The 25,906-nt window shown below is 45.1% G+C and overlaps 1 protein-coding gene across 1 annotated transcript in view; it reads right to left on the reverse strand.

Annotated features, from left to right (window-relative positions):
* The window catches only part of LOC137504630 (cytochrome P450 2B4-like), a 107,953-nt gene that overhangs the window by 38,323 nt on the left and 43,724 nt on the right, over nt 1-25,906 (reverse strand). Inside the window, exons 2-4 of the mRNA XM_068233211.1 lie at nt 22,476-22,675; nt 18,299-18,461; nt 12,187-12,336 (exon numbers count right to left, since the gene is read on the reverse strand). Of these exons, the coding sequence (XP_068089312.1) occupies nt 12,187-12,336; nt 18,299-18,461; nt 22,476-22,675 (513 nt within the window). The remainder of the gene's footprint in view (nt 1-12,186; nt 12,337-18,298; nt 18,462-22,475; nt 22,676-25,906) is intronic.

Below are 25,906 nucleotides of genomic sequence, written 5' to 3' on the forward strand. Positions count from 1 at the left end.
GTAATATTAAAAAAAATGGGTGGAGACTAAAAAAACCAAATTTCACCTGTTGATTTTCAAGGGCAATAGTAAAATTGCTGCCATTTTTGCACTGTTAATGGCACAAGCCTCAAACTTGGTACAGTTGATCATTGGGTCACTGGGATTCAAATTCATTAAAGGGACAGAGCCACGAAGGGCCAATCAGATTTGTTTCATCTCACAAGGAAAACACAAATGATTGATGCCAAAGGATCCAAAGCTCACAAATTTGGTCATTGAGTGACTGTATGTCCAGCTTACAAAAAGTGGGCGGAGCCAAAAACAAATTTCACTGGGAAAGTGTAAACTGCAGTCATTCTTACTCTGTTAATGACAGGGTTCTCAAACTTTGCCCAGATGGTCACTGGTTGACTGAGATTAATATTCAGGAAAGTGGATGGAGCCTATAATAGCCAATCAAAATTCACCTGTTGATTTTCAAGGGGAATACTTAAATTGCTGCCATTTTTACACTGTTATTAGCAGATGCCTCAAACCTGTTACAGTTGGTCATTGGGTGACTGGGGTTTAAATGCTGGAGAGGGGCGGAGCCACAAACAGTCAATCTGATTAATTTCTATGGTAATATACAAATGATTGCTGCCAAAGACCCCAAAGTTCCAAAACTTGGTCATTGAGTAATTGTGTGTTAGGGTTAGAAAAGTGGGCAGAGCCGACACCAGCCAAATACATACCCGGGCAACGCCGGGTCATCAGCTAGTAAATACAGTAAATAAATAAAATCATCATCCCGAGTCCTGCTGTAAGCCCCTGTAACACCTCCTGTCAGTGCGGGTGGGTGGATACCTCATCCATCAGCCATGTCCTCCACATTCCTCCTCATAACCCCCCCCCCCCCCAGTTACTTTATGTGCTCCTTCTCCAGCTGGAGGGTGAGTAGTAGCACGCCAAAACACGCCAAAACCATCTCCTCTTTTTTCCCCCATGCCGTTGCTGCTCTCCCCTCATGGCTTGACTTCTCCTTTTCCTCACTCTCCAACGTCTTCACTCTCCTGTCCAGTCATTTTATGCTTCTGGTGCTGCCCCCTATAGCCTGCTGCCCTGAATCACTTGATTTATGTGAGAATCTGCTCAGCTGCCTGTGCAGACAGGCAGCGTTTTGACCACTGTTCACGTCTGCATTCTGCAGGTCTCTTTAAGAGAGACTTTCTGTCAGTTCTGCAGCTTGTGTTGCTGAGGAATTTGCATACATTAGTCATGCAAATCCCTTACCTGCCTTCTTTTGATGACTGGCACTATAAAAGCATTCTGCTCCCAGAATGCTTTGCTGGACATTTCCCTTCCATGGTCTGTTCCTGATGGACACTGCTGGAGTGTCAGCCGTTGCTATGTAGTATACACTCCTAGTGAGTGTCAGCCATGCTACTTCTCGTTGAAGATTAGTTTAGAGTTATTCGTGGGACTGCGCTAGGCAGATTCCCTAGTCTAGTTAGGATTGTATTATTTGTATTGCCTGTTCTGTGGGGTGCTAACCAGAGCAGCGGTTGCTACTGGTAGGCCCTTCTGTTCTGTTATTATCTTCTCTGGATCGCACTAGTCTCTTTGCGCTAGTGCTGTGGATCCTTCTGTTCTGTCTTCTGGGATCGCGCTAGCCACTTTTCGCTAGCGCTGGGGATCCTTCTCTTCTGTCTCCTGGGATCGCGCTAGCTACTTTTCGCTAGCGCTGGGGATCCTTCTGTTCTGTCTTCTGGGATCGCACTAGCCACTTTTCGCTAGCGCTGGGGATCCTTCTGTTCTGCTACTCTGTCTCCTGGGATCGCGCTAGCTACTTTTCGCTGGCGCTGGGGATCCTTCTGTTCTGTCTTCTGGGATCGCGCTAGCCACTTTTCGCTAGCGCTGGGGATCCTTCTGTCGCTTGTCCCTGTTTTCGTGTGTCTGTCTTGTCTGCTGCGCTTGCTAGAGGCTCGGTGAGGTAACCGTTAAGCAAGCGCTCGCGTCCTCTGTTTCATGTTTGTCTGTTAATGGTTATTTAGGCGTGCTTGTCTCTATTGTGCTTATCACGTGGAGACCGCGCATAACCGCGTGCACTGTTGCGAATGAGTGCGGTGTTCGCGGTTAGCTAGCGTTTGTTATTTTCCGTATCTCCTTATTGTATTATTTGCTGTGCCTTTGCTACTCTCGTGCTCCGCCTTGCTGTAACCTTGTGTCACGTCTGGCGATCGCACCTCTCGCGATCGCGTTCCTGCTTCTTATCTGCTGTGGTGTGTGCACAGTCGCGGGTTGGCGACTAATTTTATGCACACACACACAATCTGTCTCTGTGCTTACTCTCAATCGCTTCTCTTGCGATTGCGTTTCTTCCCTTCATACAATTCCTCTCTGGCGTGTGTGGTAGGGCAGAGGAGAGGAGCTGTTCCTCTGCACTCCACAGCTCCACCTGCCGACAGGAATTTCCCTCTGCAGGTGCATAGCACCTAGCCTGGGTGTCCTCAATTATACGCTTGTGGAGGAAATCCGCCGCGTCAGCGGCAGCGCACGTCTGGTGCGCTGACCACGGAGACGATTCCGCAATCGTTACAATTTAGGTTGCTTTATGGAGGGTCAGCCATACTTAAAGTAACCACTGAACAAGAAGGTAGTGAGCCCAAACACAACCCTACTAAGGATTCTCAGATAGGATTCCTTTCAGTAAGTTGTATTTCAATATAGATTAAAAACCCAACACCACCATTACGGCTGGGCAGTAATGGAAATGTAGAAAGTAGGAGGCATCTCAAAATAGAAAAAGGTAAAAACAGTTTAAAAGGATAAAAGGCATGGACTTACTTCTACATGATCCCTTCAATTGGTTAACTGAAGTAAATATATTGTTCTGTGAGACTCTAAGTTCATGTAATCAGAGTTAAAAATCTATTGTAGTGAAGCCAAGCACCTCTTTCAGAAGTACAGAGGAGTTTGGCGCCAAATTTTCGCGAAAATAATTTCTAATTTCGTTTCGAAAGGCGAAAATTCGCCGAATAATTTCGCATTAATTTTCGCCTAAAGTCCGTTTTTTTCGCGTTTAATATCTAAGCCCCCTAACAAAATAGAATCACCAAATTTGCAGGGTACATTAAGGAGATATGTGGGTACAAGAGGAAAAAAAATGTGCAAAAAGACCTTATAGTTTTTGAGAAAATCGATTTTAAAGTTTCAAAGGAAAAAAGTATACATTTAAATGCAGTAAATGACAATTACTGTAGCAAACCTAGCGGTAGTGTATATTTAGTAATATCAAATGAAAGGGCCAAGTGCAAAGGGCCAAGTGTCAAATGCAAAGTGCCAAGTGTTAAATGCAAAGTGCAAAGTGTCAAATGCAAAGTGCCAAGTGCAAAATGCCAAGTGCAAAGTGTCAAATGCAAAGTGTCAAATGCAAAGTGTCAAATGCAAAGTGTCAAATGCAAAGTGCCAAGTGCAAAGTGTCAAATGCAAAGTGTCAAATGCAAAGTGTCAAATGCAAAGTGCCAAGTGCAAAATGCCAAGTGCAAAGTGTCAAATGCAAAGTGTCAAATGCAAAGTGTCAAATGCAAAGTGCCAAGTGCAAAGTGTCAAATGCAAAGTGCCAAGTGCAAAGTGTCAAATGCAAAGTGTCAAATGCAAAGTGTCAAATGCAAAGTGCCAAGTGCAAAATGCCAAGTGCAAAGTGTCAAATGCAAAGTGTCAAATGCAAAGTGTCAAATGCAAAGTGTCAAATGCAAAGTGCCAAGTGCAAAGTGTCAAATGCAAAGTGCCAAGTGCAAAGTGTCAAATGCAAAGTGTCAAGTGCAAAGTGTTAAATGCAAAGTGCACTTTGCATGGCACTTTGTCCTTTGCACTTTGCATAGCCTTTGCACTTTGCATGGCCCTTTGCACTTTGCATGGCCCTTTGCACTTTTTGCATGGCCCTTTGCACTTAGCCCTTTGCACTTGGCCCTTTGCACTTGGCGCTTGCACTTGGCCCTTTGCACTTACACTTGGCCCTTTGCGCCCTTTGCACTTGCACTTGGCCCTTTGCGCTTGCACTTGGCATTTTGCACTTGGCATTTTGCACTTGGCATGGCCCTTTGCACTTGGCCCTTTGCGCTTGCATTTGGCCTTTTACGCTTGCACTTGGCACTTGGCCCTTTGCGCTGGCACTTGGCCCTTTGCGCTGGTACTTGGCCCTTTGCGCTGGCACTTGGCCCTTTGCGCTGGCACTTGGCCCTTTGCACTTGGCAGTTTGCACTTGGCCCTTTCTTTTGATATTACTAAATTTACACTACCGCTATGTTTGCTACAGTAACTGTAATTTACTACATTTAAATGTAAACTTTTTTCCTTTGAAACTTTAAAATCGATTTTCTCAAAAATTATAAGGCCTTTTTGCAAAAAAAGGTTTTCCTCTTGTACCCACATATCTCCTTAATATACCCTGAAAATTTGGTGATTCTAGCTTGTAAGGGGGCTTAGATATTAAACGTGAAAAAACGGACTTTCGCCTTTTGAAACTAAAATAGTAATTATTTTTGCGAAAATTCGGCGAAATGGAAAATGGGATTTTCGATGCGAAAATGACTTTGGTGAAAATTCGCAAGCAACACTGAGATTTGCTAGGACATCTTAAAGGACTTCCAAGGCCAACTGTAATGGACGGCGGAGACACCGCAGTCTGACAGCGAGGAGGCTGAGGCCGCGTTCAGACTGGCAGTTTCTCCGCAGAAGCGGCGTGCGCCTGATTTGTCTGAGCCTAGTAGTGCACACAGAGGGAGAGCTACGCGCGGGCGCTAACAGGCAAGCCCTTTATGCCAATAGGACAGGGATCAGCTGATCTGGACGATTAGCTGATCCCAGCGCAGCAGGTGATTGGCTGGATGGGACTGGGTGGCGCTGAGGAGCGCTCTGCTATATATACTTCTCCCCTGTCAGTTGCCGGTTGTCTGCCGTTGCAAATGCTTACGTGTTAGCACTCAGACCATAGTCAGATCCTTCAGTGTGGTTGAACCAGGTGGACCTGGGAATCCACACTTAGCCAGATTACTTTGTTATTATTGTGGTATACTCCAGACTAGTTCCAGGGTGTTGAGACCATGGACCTCACACCCAAGACTAGGGATACTGTGTTATTATTGTGTTATACTCCAGACTAGTTCCAGGGTGTTGAGACCACGGACCTCACACCGAAGACTAGGGATACTGTGTTATTATTGTGTTATACTCCAGACTAGTTCCAGGGTGTTGAGACCACGGACCTCACACCCGAGACTAGGGATACAGTGTTATTCTTGTGTTATACTTTAGACCAGTTCCTGGGTGTTGGGAACATGGACCTCACACTCTAGACTAGGCCTATGCTTTATATCTGTTATGACCTATTGCTTTCCTGACCCTCCTTCTGCTCTCTGATTCGGTACTTACGCACATCTGATTACTGGTTGCCAACCCTGCCTGTCCCTGGTTACTGTATCAGTCTTCTGTCTCTGTACCTTATCTGCTCGTGTGTTGCCGACCCGGCCTGGCCGACCTCTCTTACTGTCTACAGAGACTCCCTGTCTCTTAAAGGGACCTCTCTGCACTCCAGTCAGGGACTCCATCTCTTAGGTGTCCTTTGGCTGCAGTAGGGTCTGATTCCCAGCAGTCAGGGAATCACTGGCTCATATACTGTCACACCAAACTCTTACACATTGTCAAGTGTCCAGAGGTTAGTTATACTTGTATTATTGGTGATTCTGCAGATCATTAATAATCAGGTATATATCTGTATTCTTGGTGATACTGCAGATCACCAATAATCAGATTCTCTCTGTGTGTTGACACCGATCGTTACAGAATGGCAGACCTTGAAAAAAAAATGGACGCACTTAACAGCCGTCTTGATACACTCACCACCTCGGTGGAAAATTTCATCAGCGTGCTAGACGGTCAGCAGGCCCAGATCTCTGCTTTATCTGGGTCCTTACAGGTCCTTCAGACGGCTGTAAATTCAGTGTGATCTCCTCCAGTTACAGACTTACATATGTCTGTACCCGAAAGGTTTTCTGGTCATAGATCTGACTTTCAGAATTTTAAGAATCGTATAATGTCGTATTTTGAACTGAGACCTAATTTGTCAGGGACAGAGGCACAGAGAATTATGTTTATTAAGACCCTGTTGTCAGGAGATGCTCAAACTTGGATATATAGCCTACAGACAGGGCACGAGGCGCTGACGTCAGTAGAGGAATTTTTTAAGGCCATGGCCATAATTTATGATGATCCAGACATTGCCTCTACTGCTGAGCGGAAGCTAAAAACCTTGCGTCAAGGCAAGGATCCAGTAGAAGTCTATGCAGCTGAATTCAGAAAGTGGTCTGTGTCAGCTAGGTGGGGGGCTTTTGCACTGTTAGATTGTTTTTTTATCAGGGTTGTCGGACGCAGTTTCAGAGATGATGTTGGGACACCCTGAACCAAAAACTATTGATAAGGCAATCTCTTTAGCAGTACGGGTTGATCGCCGTTTACGGTATTAGAAGCAAACCCGTGGTAAGAACGTGGTCAGATATGTCTCTTACGCCTCTCCTCCACCCGTCTCACCTCCGCCAGAACCAATGCAATGGTCAGTCCAAGTTGACACGGATGGAGAGGAATCGCAGAAAAACAGAACAGCTCTGTTTATACTGTGCATAGGAGGGTCATAGAGTGCAGAATTGCCCCAAGAAGTCGGGAAACGCTGCCACCTAGGTGTAGTCAGAGGTAATACCCTAGGCGCGCAGTCTTTACCTCTAGACAACAATCGTTTGCTCCTTCCTTGTTCTGTCACATGGAAGGGTCAGACTGTTTCCACTGAAGCTTTCGTTGACTCTGGTTCAGCGGCTAACTTTATAGATTACGAGTTTGCAAAAAAATTGGGAATTCCTATACTCCCATAGGACCAACCGATTTTGCTGTAGAAGACTCTCCTCTGCAGAGTGGACATCCTTTGTCCCATACTCCAAATTTAAAATTCCGGGTTGGGGTACTGCATGAGGAGGATCTGCAATTTCTAGTCTTGCGTATGGCAACCTCCACCATCATTCTGGGCATGCCTTGGTTACAACTTCACTCCCCTCAGATAGACTGGGTTTCAGGCCAGCTAATGAGCTGGTCATCCCATTGTTATCATCATTGTTTAGCGAAAGTAACCATGGGTAGTACCAGTATTCAGGTTGAAGGTGTGCCAAAACAATACGCAGAATTTGCTGACGTTTTCTGTCCCAAGTCAGCAGATAAACTTCATCCCCACCGTACCTTCCATTGTCCCATTGATTTGAGATCTGGTTGTATGCCTCCCAGGGGTCACCTTTATAATCTGTCTGGGCCTGAGAAACTAGCTATGCAGGAATACATCAGAGAAAACCTGGCTAAGGGGTTCATCCGCCCCTCCCGTTCACCAGCAGGGGCAGGATTCTTTTTTGTAAAGAAGAAAGATGGAGGCCTTCGTCCTTGCATTGATTATAGAGGCCTAAACAAGATCACGGTGAAAAATCGATACTCTTTACCTTTAATTGATGATTTGCTCACCCAGGTGACAAACGCCAAGATTTTCTCAAAGCTAGATCTGAGAGGGGCATACAATCTGGTGCGTATCAGAGATGGTGACGAATGGAAGACATTTAACACGCCCAACGGGCATTACGAGTACCTAGTGATGCCCTTCGGGTTGTGTAATGCCCTGGCTGTCTTCCAGGAGTTAATTAACAAGGTATTCAGGGAAGTGCTGGGAAAGTTTGTCCTAGTCTATTTGGACGATATACTGATCTTTTCGTCCAATCTTTCTGAACATTGCAGACATGTTAGATTTGTGCTAGAAAAGTTAAGACAGAATCAGCTTTACGCCAAACTGGAGAAATGCCTCTTCGAAGTAACCTCGGTTGCCTTCTTGGGGTACATTATCTCTGGTCTCTCAATGGATTAAGGGAAGGTTTCCGCTGTCCTGGAGTGGCCTCAGCCTGTTGGACTGAAGGCACTCCAGAGATTTCTGGGCTTTGCCAACTACTACAGAAGGTTCATAAAGGGGTACTCTACCATCATCTCGCCCCTCACCAGTCTCACCAAGAAAGGGGCTGATACTCATCACTGGTCAACTGAGGCTCATGCGGCTTTTTCCACACTGAAAAAAAACTGTTCTGTTCAGCACCTACTGTATACTGAGACATGTCGATGTCACCTTTCCCTTTATTGTGGAGGTTGATGCTTCAGAGGTGGGGGTAGGAGCTGTATTGTCTCAGAGGTCGGGTTTGCAGGGCAAACTCCACCCATGTGCCTATTTTTCCCGTAGATTTTCACCCGCAGAGAAAAACTACGACATAGGCAATCGGGAGCTTTTGGCCATCAAGTTAGCCTTTGAGGAATGGCGACACTGGTTAGAAGGTGCAGAACACACTATCACAGTTTATACAGATCATAAGAATCTGGAGTACATAGAGGGTGCTAAAAGATTTAGTCCCCGCCAGGCCAGGTGGTCCCTCTTCTTTGCAAGATTCAGATTTGTAATTACATATACCCCTGGTAGTAAAAACATCAAAGCCGATGCCTTATCCAGGTATTTTGAACCTCAGACAGTACAGCCCTCAGCCCCTGAGACCATCCTACCTCAGAAGGTTGTTCTGGCAGCCACTGAGACTTGGAGGGATTGGACAGTCACTCTGAGTCCTTACCAACAGGATGTGCCAGAGGGGAAGCCTGATGGGGTCATGTTTGTGCCACTGCCTTTCCGGTTGCAACTCTTGCAACTGTTCCATTCTCACAAGAATGCTGGTCATCCCGGGGCCACCAGAACTCAGCTCTGAAGGATTGGCAGAGGGCTCTAAAGGAGATTTGGGGAATGGTTAAGAGGAATCTGGGGAAAGCTTTATAGACCCAGAAAAGACAGGCAGATAAAAGACGGTCTGTAGAGTGGAAGTTCTCTACAGGAGATTTGGTGTGGGTATCCACTCGACATTTGGCCTTGAAACAACTGTCACCCAAACTGGGCCCTAGATTTATAGGACCATTTCCAGTGGCCAAGAAAATCAATAATGTCACTTACGCGATTGATCTCCCAGCCGGTATGAGACGTGTGAGATCATTCCATGTGTCTCTTTTGAAGCCAGCAGTGCACATGGATTCCTCTCCCACCCCCCCTTGTGTTAGTGGATGATCAACCAGAGTATGAAGTTGAAAAGATCCTGGACTCTCGCTTAGTGCAGAACTCAGTGCAGTATCTGGTCCACTGGAAAGGATATGGCATTGTAACGATCGGTGAAGCACAGAGAGGATCTGATTACCAGTGATCTGCAGAATCACTGGAAATACAGATGTATACCAGATTATACGTGATCTGCAGTATCACTGATAATGCGATATACTAACTAACCTCTGTTCACCTGAGTAGAGTGTAGTGTTAGGTGTAACAGTAACACTTAGAGGACTAGGCCTCAGTGCAGCAAGGAGTACTGCACAGATTCCTTCCGCAGACCTGAGCTCTCCAAGACGGGAGGAGTCAGACTGACAGTAGGAAGGACAGACTGGAAGTAACCTTCAGGAGGAAGGATTACTAACAGAGCGAGGAACCGCCTCTAACAGAAAGGTCGGTTCTCGAGGTCAGACAAGCCAGGTCGTACACACACGGACAGATAAAGTACAAGATCAGGAGGCAAAGGCGGAGTCAAAGTACAGGCAGGGTTCAGCAACGGGGTATCAGATATATCGGGGTACAAAATCAGGAGGCAGAAGCAGAGTCAAGGAACGAGCCGGGGTTCGGCAACAGAGTATCAGAGATATCGAGGTACAAGATCAGAGTTCAGAAGGGTAGTCAAGGCAGGCAAAAGTCATAACAGATAATCACAATCAAACTAGTACTTTAGCTATCAACAGAATCTAGCTAAGTGTAGGATTACAGCTCCAGCTGGTCCCGGCACACTTGCGGATCCGACTACGGATCTGGGTGCTCCCACATATGTGATCGCACGCCAGACAAAGAGCAAGTGAACAACCAGCAGTATATATACTCTAGGACCTTGCCAGGACCTCCCTAATTGCTGGTCCAATGAGAGCAGTGGAATTTGTCAGATGACCCAGCTGGTCAGCCGACTCCCTTCTAACTGCTATTTAAACTCTGCCTCTGTGCTCGCGCGCGTGTAAGTCTGAATCTTGGTGGACTATCAGTCCCAGCCACACCAGTACTGTCATGCAATGTATCTAGAGCGGGGGCCGCCTCTGATGCGGATTCCGCCGTTACCAATGCGGATGCCGCCGCACTGCCTATGCGGCATGCGGCGTTTTTTCCGCGTTGTGACGCCATGCTGGACGCGGAAACAGCCGCCTCACCTCGAGAGACGGCGGCCTTTCCGCGTTTCCTTACAGGCATAGAGGAAAGATCTTGGGTGCCAGATTCCCGCATGCATGCGGAGCAGTTAAAAAAGGAGTTTCATGACTTACATCCTAGGAAGCCTGGTGGGAAGTGTCCGGAGTCCACTCCTCGGGGGGGGTTACTGTAATGGATGGGGAGACACCGCCGCACAGTCTGACAGTGAGGCGGCTGAGGCCGCGTTCAGACTGGCAGTTTCTCCGCAGCAGCAGCGTGCGCCTGATTTGTCTGAGCCTAGTAGTGCACACAGATGGAGAGCTACGCGCGCGTGCTCTAACAGGCAAGCCCTTTATGCCAATAGGAGAGGGATCAGCTGATCTGGACGATTAGCTGATCCCAGCGCAGAAGGTGATTGGCTGGATGGGACTGGGTGGCGCTGAGGAGCGCTCTGCTATATATACTTCTCCCCTGTCAGTTGCCGGTTGTCTGCCGGTGCAAATGCTTACGTGTTAGCACTCAGATCATAGTCAGATCCTTCAGTGTGGTTGAACCAGGTGGACCTGGGAATCCACACTTAGCCAGATTACTGTGTTATTATTGTGATATACTCCAGACTAGTTCCAGGGTGTTGAGACCACGGACCTCACACCGAAGACTAGGGATACTGTGTTATTATTGTGTTATACTCTAGACTAGTTCCAGGGTGTTAAGACTACGGACCTCACACCCAAGACTAGGGATACTGTGTTATTCTTGTGTTATACTTTAGACCAGTTCCTGGGTGTTGAGAACATGGACCTCACACTCTAGACTAGGCCTATGCTTGATATCTGTTATGAACTATTGCTTTCCTGACCCTCCTTCTGCTCTCTGATTCGGTACTTACGCACATCTGATTACTGGTTGCCAACCCTGCCTGTCCCTGGTTACTGTATCAGTCTTCTGTCTCTGTACCTTATCTGCTCGTGTGTTGCCGACCCGGCCTGGCCGACCTCTCTTACTGTCTACAGAGACTCCCTGTCTCTTAAAGGGACCTCTCTGCACTCCAGTCAGGGACTCCATCTCTTTGGTGTCCTTTGACTGCTGTAAAGTCTGATTCCCAGCAGTCAGGGAATCACTGGCTCATATGCTGTCACACCAAACTCTTACACATTGTCAGGTGTCCAGAGATTAGTTATACTTGTATTATTGGTGATTCTGCAGATCATCAATAATGAGGTATATATCTGTATTCTTGGTGATACTACAGATCACCAATAATCAGATTCTCTCTGTGTGTTGACACCGATCGTTACACCAACATTAAAATCTATTTTTTACTCATCTGGGGCTTCTTCTAGGCCCTCACAGCCATCTGAGTCCCTCACCACAGCCCGGTCCTCCATGTTGTCCTGTTGGCCGTCCGTGATGAGCGCAACCCCACCAGCGGGTTGGGTCTTCTGCTCCTGTGCAGATATTCATGCCCGCACATCCATATCATCTGGTGCATACTGCGCCTGTGCACGACTACTGCGCAGGCGCAGTTCGCGCCAGATGACGCAGCCACACGGGCACGAATGACCTTGCAGGTGTAGAAGACCCTCACGAGCGTCTTGCGGGACAACTTGGAGGACTGGGGCTGCGATGAGCGAACCCAGATGACTGTGAGGTTCTGGAGGAAGCCCCAGGTGAGTAAAAAATCAATTTTAATGTTCGCCTCGGAAGTCCTTTAAACGCTTTATGCGTCAGAGGACAGATTGCAATTTACTGAGCATGTTAATGCTTTAGTTTCATTAATTCTCCTGAGATATGGGAATAAGGGTGAAACAAGTGTATCTGTAGGAAGCAAAATAGTTTGAATGATGGCTCTCAAGATTAACAAACGAAACCAAGAAGGTTCCAAGCAGCATAAAATGATTGCTCACCTTCATAAGAGCTCATGGTTTGCACTAAGAATTCAGCCTCTTCACCAATCTTGACTTCTAGGAATTTCTTTCCCATCCCATAATCTCGTAAAGCTGTTAAAGAGAATCGTCTCATGACCTTCCAGTTCTCACCATTAGAATGGACAAGACCTATGGAACAAATGAATTAGGGTGAATACTACATGTAATCCTGTGCATGCCTGGACAATCCAGATTGAACATGTGATGAATAAACAATGAAAGCTGCATGTAATCCAATTAATGTAATTTTCACCTTTTCATAAAGATCACCAACATATTGAACTCCTAAAACTTCCTTTTTTGTTTGTAAGGTAGGCATACAGTTTCAACAAATAAAACTTTCAATTCAGCTAAGACATTTAATCCAAAGCAAATCTTTAAGAAAAATAGGCCTTTATCAATACATTTTTGACCAACCCAACATTGATCAGAAATGTATTTTCTTTTATCTATGAAAAATGGAAGAGGAAGGTAGGGTGGAGCAGTGCACAAATGGCAGTGTAACATCTGAAACTATGGCGGCTGCAGATATGCAGGTTATACCCGCAGCCGCCTTAGTTCCCTGTTCACAGGCCTTATCCGATGTAAAATGCAGAAAATAGGCAGATGCAGATTTCTGCATTTTACATTACAGTTAAAATCAGCTGATTTTAGCGATTAATAGCAAAGCCCCCGTAAGTTCTAGAAACGCAACATTTTCAGGGTTTATTAATCTGAATCTTGTGAACAAGATGCAAAACATTTTTTTCAAAAAGACCTTATAGTTTTTGAGAAAATCGATGTTAAAGTTGGGTAGAATTTCCGCGATTTCCGGCGTAAATTACCGTGATTTCCTGCGGAAATCCGCCTACCGCACTTGCATTACTGATTTCCGCATTCCGATGCGGAAATGCAATTTCCAATCGGAATTTCGGAAATTGCATTTCCGCGGAATCCGAATGAGCATCCCTATTAGTGAGGTTCCTGTTGATGATAGATGTATATGCAGTGTTTGCGATATACATCTATCTATAGTTAGTTACTATTACATTGTACTCTGATAACCTGTGTATGATTCTGGCTACTCTGTGACCTTGCTATTGCTCATCGATTCTGTACTTCTGCCTATCTGACCTTAGTTGCTGAACCTCTGCCTGATATTAACTACTCTCTCGCCTGCCGATTTTGTACTATCTTTACCTGCCTGTTATCGAACCTTGCCTGTCTGACTACTCTACTCACCAGTGGGCCCTTGCCACTGGTGAGGTGCTCTAGCTATTAGAACTAGTGATGGGCGAACACCTGGATGTTCGGGTTCGGGAAAGTTCGCCGAACATGGCCGAGATGTTCGGCATGTTCAGGCCGAACCCCGAACTTTCCGAACATCCAGCTTTTGGGGGCCATATGGGGTCGCAGGCATAAGGGGGGAGCATGCCCCGATCGCGGGGGGGGGGTCGGAAATTCCCCCCACCCCCTCCGCTAGCGCTCCCCCCTCTGCCCGCTTCCCCATTCAAAAGTTTAAGCAAAGTACCTGTAGTGGATGGCCTGGCAGTGGGCGGCACTGTGGAGGAGGAGTCCGGAGAGTGACGAGTTGAGGGAGGCCGGGCAGCGGGCGGTTCAGCGGAAGTACCCTTGTGGTACTTCCGCCCTTTCTCTGACCTCACGCCCGCTGCCCGGCCTCCCTCAACTCGTCACTCTCCGGACTCCTCCTCCTCACTCCACAGTGCCGCTCACTGCCAGGCCATCCACTACAGGTACTTTGCTTAAACTTTTGAATGGGGAAGCGGGCAGAGGGGGGAGCGCTAGCGGAGGGGGTGGGTGGAATTTCCGACCCCCCCCCGCGATCGGGGCATGCTCCCCCCTTATGCCTGCGACCCCATAGGGGGGCAGTATTCGGCCGAACAGGGCCCTGTTCGGCCGAACAGGGGCCCTGTTCGGCCCTGTTCGGCGGCCATTAGAAGTTCGGGGCGAACCCGAACTTAAAAGGCCGAACACCGTCAGGTGTTCGGCCGAATGCGAACATCACCCGAACAGGGTGATGTTCTGCAGAACCCGAACAGTGGCGAACACTGTTCGCCCAACACTAATTAGAACCTATCAGCCCCTCTGGTGAGGTTCAGACTTACTTGCATAGCTCCAGTGACTGATAGTACCTTGCCAGCTCCTCTGGCAAGGTCTAGTTAAACTATTCTGTCATTTGTGCTGTTAGCACCTTACCAGCTCCTCTGGTAAGGTTTAGTATTTTGCCAGATCCTCTGGTAAAGGTATTGTTATTTGTGTTGGTAGACCCTCCAGCTCCTCTGGAGAAGTCTATACTGTTGCACCAAACACCACACCTTACTCTCAGCTAGCTATACTGGTATTATTGGTGATACTGCAGATCGCCACATAATCAGGTATAGCGTCTGTATTATTGGTGATTCTGCAGATCACAAATAATGAGACATCTGAGTTGCAGCACCCAATCGTTACAGGCAGTCACTTAGATTTGTAATGCATCAAGTGCTACAAAGTAGAGATCTGTGTCAGGCTGGGTAACCACATGTTGAGATGCATAAAAAAGACACCGTAGTACTGTGTATAGTGGTGCCAAATCAGTAATTTGGGTGCTAATATAGATTGCAAAAACAGAATTGTGCCAAATGTATAATTTGGGTGCTTGAGGAGTTCATCCATCAGTATGCATGAACAGGCAGTAAACTGGCCCAATTTTCACTTGCTGAACTTTTTTGTGTGGAACTGCTGTGTACTTTGCTTTAACCACTTCAGCCCTCAGGATGAAGTCACCTTATGACACACACAGTTTTCACATTTCAGCGCTTCTCCCATTCGCCAATAACTTTATCCCTACTCATCACACCCAAATGATCTATATCTTGTTTTTTTGCCACAAATTCTTCTTCTAGTGCATATTTTATTTGTAGCATTAATGATACACTCCATGCATGTCTCCACTTACATCCACTATAGTAAGAAAACTAAACAAAAAACAAAAAACAAAAACAAAAAAAAACAACAACCATAGACAAAAACCACACATTTATTTTCCCATTAGTCCTTGTTATCTCAACATTTATGAGAATGTCCCTAGTGCAAGGCATTAGTTTATTTGATTTGAGCTAACATGGAAATACTGTGAGAGAGGCACAGTTAAGGAGAGCAAAGCAGGTCATCCGGGCGCATGCACGGAGGTGTGTAGCGCCAGATGATGGGGTGGCTTTGGCTGCAATGCTATAGTCCATGCCCCGCATAAGGGCAATTCGGGGGTCAGAAATACTTGTTGCAACTTGGAGGGGGAATAGTATTTAATGCCGCCTAGTGGTTCATCGGCAGCAGGGTGAGCCGTGATCCGGCTCACTGTGCACCCAACTGACCGGGAGGTGTACTAATGCGTACGCTAGGGAGAGGCCACACTTGTGTCCCTATGTCAGTGTAAAATACTGGTGGTTTCCCTCAAACAATTTGTTGCATCCTCTGCGTGTTGTTACACATGCGTCATCCACCATAGACTGCTAACACCTTACTGACTATACCAGTTATTATTCAAATACAGTGATGATCTTAAGTAGCTAATTACAATTATGCAAAATTTTGCATACATTTTGGCATTTACGCCCATATGTCATTACGAATTGTTAACTTAATTGACTTTGTATAATCATTCATAATTACGCATGAATTTACATGTAAATTATGCATAATTTTGTTTCGACTTTGGCAATGAATAGCAAAGCCCTCATACATGCTATGGCTACCAACATTGCTACATATTTTAAGAAGAATAGTGAGTACAAGTCAAAAATTTTTTTTTCAAAAAGACATTGTAGTTTTTCAGAAAATGTATTTTAAAAATGCAAAGAAAAATAAGTTTTAAACGCAAAAAAATGACGGTTTAAAAACCATCTTTCTTTGTATATTTTAAATTGGTTTTCTCAAAAACTACAAGGTCTTTTTCTAGCAAGTAAGGGGGGTTTTGCTATTAACCTCCTGAGAGTTACGCCGCTCAGGAGGTGTTGTTATTTTTTGCCCGATTCTAAAATAATTGTTCCTAAAGGCTATAAACCCTCTAGGTAGCACTAAGCTAGCTAGAAGAAGTCTCCGGCACCCTTTGATTGCCGCCGCTCCCCCGTTTATACGTTACCCAGCCTGGATCCAGCGATCGGCGCAGCCTCCCTGGACAGCTCCAGTCTTCACTATGGGGAAGATCGCAGATGTCATGACGTCATGCGCAAACCCGATCCTCCCCACAGAGAGACCGGAGCTGTGCCGGGAGGCTGCGTGATCACTGGATCCGGGGGGGGGGGGGGGGTAATGTAAGAAAAGGGTGATTGCAGGGGATCAGCGGGGATCAGGCAGTGCCCGACACTCTTACTAGTAGCTAGCCTAGTGCTAGCTTAAGGATTTACAGCCATTTGGCACATTTATTTATTTATTTATGGGGGACTCCTGGGGCCACAGAGTGGTATGCCCGACACAGTGTCAGGCATACCGCTAAGGAGGTTAACCGCTAAAGTTGGCGGGTTTTCAGGTGATAGCATTTTTGGTAGTAATAGCATGTATGGGTGCTTTGCTATTCACCGCCAAAGTTGGTACACGTAAATTCACACGTAATTACGAAAGCTAATAATTACATACAAAATTAATTAGGTTTTTCCCCAAAATTTCGCATTTCGATTACGATGCGTAAATGGGTATTACATTTCGTAATTACGCATATGCGTAATTTCTGCTCATCCCTATTCAAATATATACAGTATATAAGTATCCATGTGAATTAACATAGTTTGTTAACTGTGATGATGATGATGATGATATTTTTAATTGTGTATGAGAAGGACACACCGCTCACCACTCCGCCACTGACATCCAGAGCAGGACCACTGGCAGCCAAGCCACATAAGCAATGTAAAAAAAATGAAAAGATCCGCTTAACAGATGCAATAAAAGTCTGATTTTTATTGAAGAAAAAAGTGTCTGGACATAGCAGATTGGTTTAGGCGTATCATAGTTGCTCCTTAAGGGGCCCATACACCTAACGATTTTCCTGCCGATATACAGCAGATTCGATAACTGTGATCGAATCTGCTGTGAAACTGTTGCCCAAACGCTGACAGAACGATCAATTTCCATCTGAAATCGATCGTTCCCGTCGATTCCCATCGATCCGCCTGTGTGGAAGATTTCGCTCGATCGCCGGCGGGTCGGGAGTGTATCGATATCGGCGTTCGACTGCCCGACGACCGACGCTAGCGGCAATACATTACCTGCACCAGCCGGCGCGTATCCCCTGGTCTCCGCTGTCCCTTCTCCGTTCTCGGCTCCTCCAGCTTCACTGAACTTCCTGTTCCAGCAGGAAGTTTAACACGAGAAGTCCACAGCACCACGTCAGTAATCTATAGCTCTTTTATTGTTTTAAAAAGACAAAGAGATAGCCATAACAGCTGTTATAGGTATCTCTTTGTCTTTTTAAAACAATAAAAGAGCTATAGATTACTGACGTGGTGCTGTGGACTTCTCGTGTTGGACTTTATTTGACCCACTCAGGGCTACTGGGTCTATCCACTCTAGCACACGTCTGTCCCCATTGGAGTGCTAGTCTATCTGGTTTCTACACCAGCAGGAAGTTTAAACAGTAGAGCGCCCTCTACTGTTTAAGCTTCCCCAGCAGGAAGTTCAGTGAAGCTGGAGGAGCCGAGCACGGAGAAGGGACAGTGGAGACCGGGGACTCATGCCGGCCGGATCAGGTAATGTAAGCGGAGGGGGGTGGCAGCTTCACAGACCGTGATCGGTTTCATGCTGAAATCAATTCACAATCTGTTTGCAGTAAAGGCAGCCATACGATCCCTCTCTGATCAGATTTGATCAGAGAGGGATCTATCTGTTGGTCGGATCTGATGGCAAATTGACTAGTGGATGGCCACCTTTAGTCATCCTCAGTCTTAGACTAAGAAGCAACAGTGAAGCTCCGATATGCGTGAGCCAATCTGTCCAGCCGCTTTTTTCTTCAATAAAGATCGGACTTTTATTGCATTTGTTGAGCGGATCTTTCCATTTTTTTTTTACAATACAAAATGAATACTATGCAAAATTCATGCTCAACACTAAGCATTACCACAATTCCTGTTTGTTCTTGTAAACACTGGCCCAATTGGTCTGTCTGTGAATTCTTCAGCATTGTCGATGAGAGCTTCTTTTATAATGTCATATCCACACAGCACAACAACCTTACCCAGCGCTAGATGTGCAGTGAATACTGGTCCATATTTCTCTGACAACTATAAATGGAAAAGATCAGGAAAAAAAATGCAAAGCTGAAATCTGCAGTTGAAGAAAAAGTTGATTCAGTGCGCATACATCTGTCTAATCTAACCGCATACTACCAATGCAATTAAAATTCATTATAGATGTACACTGTTTTCAGCCAGCTCTCTTAGGGCCGCTAGCCCCCCGGCAAAAAAAAAATCCACCCCCCCTTAGGGCCCACTCAGGGACTTTTGGGTGGCAGGAGGGGTCGCAGCGTAAGAGGAGAATGTGGCAGATCGGTGGGGAGGAGGGAAATTCCCCCCCCTCCCTCACCTCGGGCTCTCCTCTCAGCGCTCCCCCTCCTGTAATCATTGGTGGTGTTCGTGGCAGTAGCAGCGGTGGCGGCAGGATGACTCATTACCTCCTTCTCTCTGGAGGACTTCCGTTCTCTAAGTGCAACTTCCTGTTTACACAGGAAGTTGAATGAAGCACTTAGAGATGGGAAGACCTCCAGCGAGAAGGAGGTAATGTATTCATCCTGCCACCACCGCCGCTGCTGCCACGAACACCACCAATAATTGCAGGAGGGGGAGCGCTGAGAGGAGAGCCCGAGGTGAGGGAGGGGGGGGGAATTTCCCCCCTCACCACCGATCTGCCACACTCTCCTCTTATGCTGCGACCACTCCTGCCCTCCAAAAGTCCCTGAGCGGGCCCAGGGGGGCCCCGGGCCCCCCTCCCGCGACGGCAGGGGTCAGGGATGGTCATAGTCAGTCAACTTTGCTACGCTGGAAATACGCGTAGTTTTATGCAGTTACATTTACCCAAACTACGGCTTCGAAATGAAGTATTTTGCTTTGTATGCATTTCGTAGACTACTACGCGTAGTGCAAAGCGTAGTGTATGCTTATGCCCGTATGTGGAAAGTTTTCAGCAGGAAAATCTCTTTAACTGATTCCACCAGGAACTCTTCTATGCGTACATTCCCCTCTCCAATGCGTACTTTTGTAAGCATAGAATCATACGCAGGAAAATAGCCGCGAGTAACGCATTCGTAGTTCACTACGCAATACACATGTTAACTATGCATAGTGGGTGTAAGCTACGCGCAGCGGTACTTCGCTACGTGTAAATTCGTAAGCGTACTTTTGAAACTTTACCTACGAACTACGATGCGTAGATGCAAACTACGATGCGTAAATTCGCACTGGCGTAGTTTCTGCTCATCCCTGCCGCTAGCATATCCACAAACACCTTGATTATTGCATGCATCCTGTGACCGGCCCCAGCCGTGGTCCCTGGCTCAGGGATGGCAGCATGCCCACCCAGAGCGTTCTGAGACTGCAGCCCAATGCCTGATCCCGACTCGTGTTTTGCACCGAGGCAAAGCCTCACCAAACTTTACCCTCACCTGACCTCCGGAGCCTTATGCTGGTAATACACAGCTCGATTCTGAGCCATTAAGATTGCTCGATAGATAATTTCCGACATGTTCGATCACGGTTCGATCATTTTGCCACTTGATTCACCATTGAAGTTAATTGACAAAAGATAAGAAAAACGAGCGGAAGATAAGAGAATCGAGCGGGCAAAACAATCGGGTGCAGAATTGAGCGCCAGAATCGACTCATGTATTCCCAGCATTCCCCCGCCAGGCTGCAATGACAGCTACTTCTGCATGAAACAAACAAAATAACTATTATGTAAGCTATAAACTTGAACAAAAGCTATAAAATAAAGAAAAGGGGGTGGGTGGGTGGGGCTTGTCACTTCATATACACTGCCTGCGTTACTTTCACCCCTCCCTTCTACCCATAATTCTTCCTTGTGACAGCTCTCCCCTGAGCCAATAACCTTAGGGAATTCTCAGAGGGAGCTGAAATCCCTCCTCCCCTGCCTAGAGAGCTGTAATTAACCCCTACCTTACCAGCATGGCTAGCCCTATCATGAAGTCTTACTCTGTGCTTTCAGCCCACATTCATTTCTCTTCTCTACTGGTCTGACCCAAGTGAGTGTTGAAAACCACCTTTTAGCAGACAGTCTAGAAATACCCATACACTAATACCCTATACAGTATTTTTGCACAATTACACGTTACATTTGACAAAAAGTCTAATTGGTTAGAAATTGTGGTTAGCCACGGCACTGTAGTCGCCCTTAGAAATTGTAGTTAGCCATGGCATCTTGGTCACCCTGCAATCGACCCACCGGTGTCATACCATGATTGGGATAGGCAGTTTTTACCACGATCAACCCACGATCTCGGTCATAATGAAGATTTCAGGTCAATCTTAGGATGATAGGCACCAAGGTTGAAGAGAGTATGGGTAGCTTTAGTCTACAATTCTGCATTTAGGTCCTCCAGTGTTCTCCACTGGTCGTCATGTCTGAAAATCCTAGTAAAACTTTATTTTTTCAGCTACATTTTTTTTCAGCATTTGTGATTGACCTGTATTTTTTTTTTTTTTTTTGCAATACCCCACATGAATGACAGCTAAAAATGCAAAATGGCATTCCTACTTTTGGGTGGAAAATGGTCTTACGATTGACATGAGTTCATAAAGCAACTGTACAGGTGAATGTGTGACTGAATTTGAACTCAGTTCAAACTGAAGACAATGGTTCTTGTACACCAACAGTTCCAAGTACATGAACACACAGTAGCAGCTCCGCTGCAATATTTTTTTTTGTTGGGGGGGCACACAAAGGGGGCATGATAGCTGACTGGTGGGGTTCATTTGAGTGATAAGAATCAAAGTTTGTATGGTGAGCCTCAGATACGGCTACAGTGATAAAATTAAGGCTAACCAGTTCAGCAATGATATGAACCAAATGTAAATATCCCAACCAGAACTCAGAGGCTTTTGAGCAGAGCATATAGTCCAAATGATGGTGCTAGTATGGAAGAAAAGTTACCTACAGATGTACTTGCCTAGTTGGCTGGCATGCTTTAATGCTTATGCCAGGTACACACAATGCAATTTTCTGACATTCTGATTTACTGTCAGATCAATTATATCCAACATATCTGATCTGATTTCCAATCAGGGACGGATCTAGGGGGGGGGGGGGGGGGGGCAGATGGGTCTCTTGCCTCAGGCGCAGTTTGTTGAATTCTTAAAAAGGCGGCAAAATGTGGATAGGGAATGGCAGTTTAGGCGCCAAAACCTGATCTATAGGCACCAAAACCTGACCTTTAGGCTCCAAAACTGGATGGGGAATGGCAGTTTAGGTGCCAAAACCTGACCTTGCCCCAGGCGCAACTTGGTAAAGATCCGTCCCTGTTTCCAATCAATTTTTCTATCGATTTTCAGTTCATTTCTATGAAAAATCATTCGAAAAATTGATCGGAAATCAGATTGGACGTGTCAGAAATAATCGCTCTGACAGTAAATATGTCAGAAAATTTAATCGTGTGTACCTAGCATTGCGGATCAAAGACAAATCATTCCAGCCCCCAGCCTGTGTGACCACTCTACTAGCAAGTGGGGGAGGGGGAATAGACAGGAGGGGGAGAAACGCTGTGTGTGTCACCCCTTATCTTCGTAGCTAAGTATTGCTGCAGACTAAAACTTGTGTTTTACAGACAGGAAGTTTTGAATCAGGATAATATTTATTGGCTAATTTAAAAGAAAAACAGTAAGCTTTAACCTAGTAAGCATTCTTCAATCTTCAGACTCTATTACTGTTGACTGATAATGTTAGATCATACAAATAGAAGAAGGTAGAGAGAGAGATTTTTTTTGCAAATATAAGTGTCATACAGATACCTTAATTACAAGGGATCTTGCAAGGATTGTGAGGCATTTATGGCAAATAGATAAGACCCTTGTTTTACTTAATGTCTACATAGACTCAGGCTGACATGGAGCGTGCTTACAGACCCTATCCTGTCCAGTGTACTCTGCGGGAGCCTGGTAACAGTTAACTGTATGTTACTGAGCGGGGGTGGCAGAAGGGGGGGAGGGTGCTGTACAGTGATTTCAGGGGGGGGGGGGGGGTTTGATTAGAGCGGCCACTCTGAGCACATAATCATCAAGCTGCATTACCTTCATTAAGGATTGATGTGATTCCTTTAGGTCGATCAGATGCATATTTCCTATGAAGGGTAGAGGTCGGGGACCAGGAGGTAAATTCTTATGCTTTCTTTGCTTCTGGTCGTTGAAAACCTTCACCAAGAACAGGATAGCCGCAACAGACACCAGAATTGTGATAGAGTCAATGGCCAACATGTTGCCAGTTAGAGCTGCTGGGAAGAAAGACAAAAACCACATACTGCAGTCACAACATATTAGTTTCATTAAAACAAATAAAGAATTAAACATATTTTATCATCATCATTAACTAGTCATATGACTTATTATAGCAATTTGATACAAAATATTAATTATTATTATAATACTAGTTTCATTTTTTACATTTTAGCAGGTTTCTTCACTCTTGAGGCTGATTTTACACTTGATTTTTGGACTGTGATGCGATGTTCCTACCGTCTGCATCCCACCGCAACCCTGCGGCAAACTGCGCTGACAGGGTCATATGCAAAGGACCGCCCTACCTTAGTGACATACTACCCGCTGAGCAGGTAGTACATCACTGGGATTACCATTGGCCCACGCATGCGTGCTGCAACTGTCAGCGCTCCAGCGTTTAAACCTACTGCGTCGCCCATAGACTTCTATTACCCCTAGCACTGTACATTAAAGAGGATCCAAGATGAAAAACTAACTATAACAAGTAACTTGTCTATATGTCTTATCTAAAGTTTAGATAGTTTACACAGCAAATCTAGCTGCAAACAGCTACAACAGAATATGATAATTTCTTCCTGTGATACGACAGCAGCCATGTTGTTTGTAAACTTTACACAAAGGCAGGCTTATCTGCATCTTGAGCAAAAAACCTAATCCCCCCTCCTCCTCCCTCCTCCCCTCTGCCTTTGAAATCTCTGGCTAGTAATACCTACCCCTCCTCCTGCCCAGACTGAGCTCCCATGAGCCCTTGCTACTGTCTGAAAATGCCTTGGCTCTCTGAAAACCTGTGGGCGTGGCTTGTTTAATTTATTGGGAATTAGAGTATTAAAACAAAAACAAAAAGTATTTGGCTTGAGGAATGCCCTATAAACAATAATAATAATAATAATAATAATAATAATAATTCCTTTTTTTGTATAGCGCCTTTCTCCTGTCGGACTCAAAGCGCTTGCGAGGCAGCCACTAGAGCGCACTCAGTAGGCAGTAGCAGTGTTAGGGAGACTTGCCCAATGAACTCCTTACTGAATAGGTGCTGGCTTACCGAGTCGGAAGAGCCAGGATTTGAACCCAGGACTCCCACATCAGAGGCAGAGCCCTTAACCATTACACTTTCCAGCCACTGTAAACAATAAAACAATAAACAATAGGAAAGGAACACAATTATGCAATGAGTAAAAGTTTATCTCGGATCCACTTTAAACACTGTGTTGATCATGGCACTGTGAATCAAGCCCCTAGTGTAAAAGGGGCCTTTTTTGGCTGGAAGCATAATTGACCTTGGAGAACGTTTTCTGCCATGTGCACTTCTGCATTTTTGGAATTGTGATTTTGTAAGTGATCGCAGGTGCATTTTGCATTTTTAAATCATCTGCCTTTTCAATAAATGGGGCACTATGGCGAAAAATTGTACAATTTAAACTATGTGCAAACATAAACAAATAAGAAGTATGTTTTTCCAGAGTAAAATGAGCCATAAATTACTTTTCTCCTATATGGCTGTCACAGTAGGCAGTAAAAATCTGACAGAAGTGACAGGATTTGGACTAGTCCATCTCTTCTTAGAGGATTCTCAGCATGGCTTTTATTCTTTATAAAGATATTCCCTAAAAAGGATTTAAACAATGATGCTGGCCAGCTTCCCTGCTCGCTATACAGTTTTTTGGCAGTTGGACAGAGCAACTGCCATACACTAAGTGCTTTTGAAAATAAATAAATCCTTGAGAATCCCCTATTAAGAGATGGACTAGTCCAAAACCTGTCACTTCGGTCATATTTCTACAACCCACTGTAAGGGACAGCAACATAGGAGAAAAGTAATTTATGGCTCATTTTACTCTGGAAAAAATGTACTTATTTGTTTACATATATTTTAAATTTTAAGATTTTCATGACAGAGGTCCTTTAACCAGTTCGGCCTATCTGGACGAGCTTCCTCGTCCAGATAGGCACTGGTGCTGCCGCCGGCTCGTGCGCGCGATCGGGCGCGCCCCCGCGCGTGCTCCCGCTGCCCGCCGCTAGCCCCCCGATCAGTGAATGGGAATATAATTCCCATTCACCGATCTAACTTCCCCGCAGAAATACCGACGCTTTCTCTCCAGAGAGCGCGGTATTTCTGCCCCCAGGAAACAACTCCTCAGCATTTTAGTTCCTAGATGCGAGCTGGTTCGCATCTAGGACTTTTTTCACTGTGGCCATCTTGTGGCCAAATAGTAAACTGCACCCACATACATTTTTGATTAAAAAAAAACATTATTTTACATTCAAAATTAGCAGTTTCCCTCCCACACCAAAAATTACCCACATACACTTTTTTTATAAAAAAAAAAAAAAAACAATTAAAAAAAAAACAAAAACAACATAAATATTTACCCAAGGGTCTGAACTTTTTAAATATGCATGTCAAGAGAATATGTTATTATATTATTTAAAATTATAAGCTTATAAATAGTGATGGACGCAAATTGAAAAAATGCACCTTTATTTCTAAATGAAATATCGGCACCATAAATTGTGATAGGGACATCGTTTAAATGGTGTAATAACCGGGACAGATGGGCAAATAAAATACATGCGTTTTAATTACGGTAGCGTATATTAATTTCAAACTATAATGGGCAAAAACTGAGAAATAATGAATTTCTTCCGTTTTTTTCTTATTCTTCCTGTTAAAATGCATTTACAGTAAAGTGGCTCTTAGCAAAATGTATCACCCACAGAAAGCCTAATTGGTGGCGGAAAAAACAAGCTATAGATCAATTCATTGTGATAAGTAGCAATAAAGTTATAGGCGAATGAATGGGAGGTGAACGTTGCTCGGATGCATGAGATTTTCGGACCGCGGCGCTGAACCGGTTAAATAGATTGTGCAGTAAAGGGATGAGCAATCAAATTCCACAGAATTCTTATTTCCACATTAGAATTAATGTACTTCTTATTTGTATATGTTTGCACATATTTTAAGTTTTACAGTTTTTCACTGTAGTGCCCCTTTAAGAAGAAAAAAAATACAGTATCAGATTTTTTTTTTACAGAAACACTTGCAAATCTCATGAAGTTGTATGGCTCTCTAGAAAATCATTATATGCAAATCATATGCAATTTGCATACAGTATGTGGGAAGAAACAACATGCAGTACAATTTTTACAGAGGGGATTATACTCCCAAAAGTTACATTTCAGTAACTGCTCTTAGTTACATAAAAGAACATTTGAACGCACTCCCAAGT

Source organism: Hyperolius riggenbachi, chromosome 4, assembly GCF_040937935.1.
Source record: "Hyperolius riggenbachi isolate aHypRig1 chromosome 4, aHypRig1.pri, whole genome shotgun sequence".
NCBI classification, from domain to species: Eukaryota; Metazoa; Chordata; class Amphibia; order Anura; family Hyperoliidae; genus Hyperolius; species Hyperolius riggenbachi.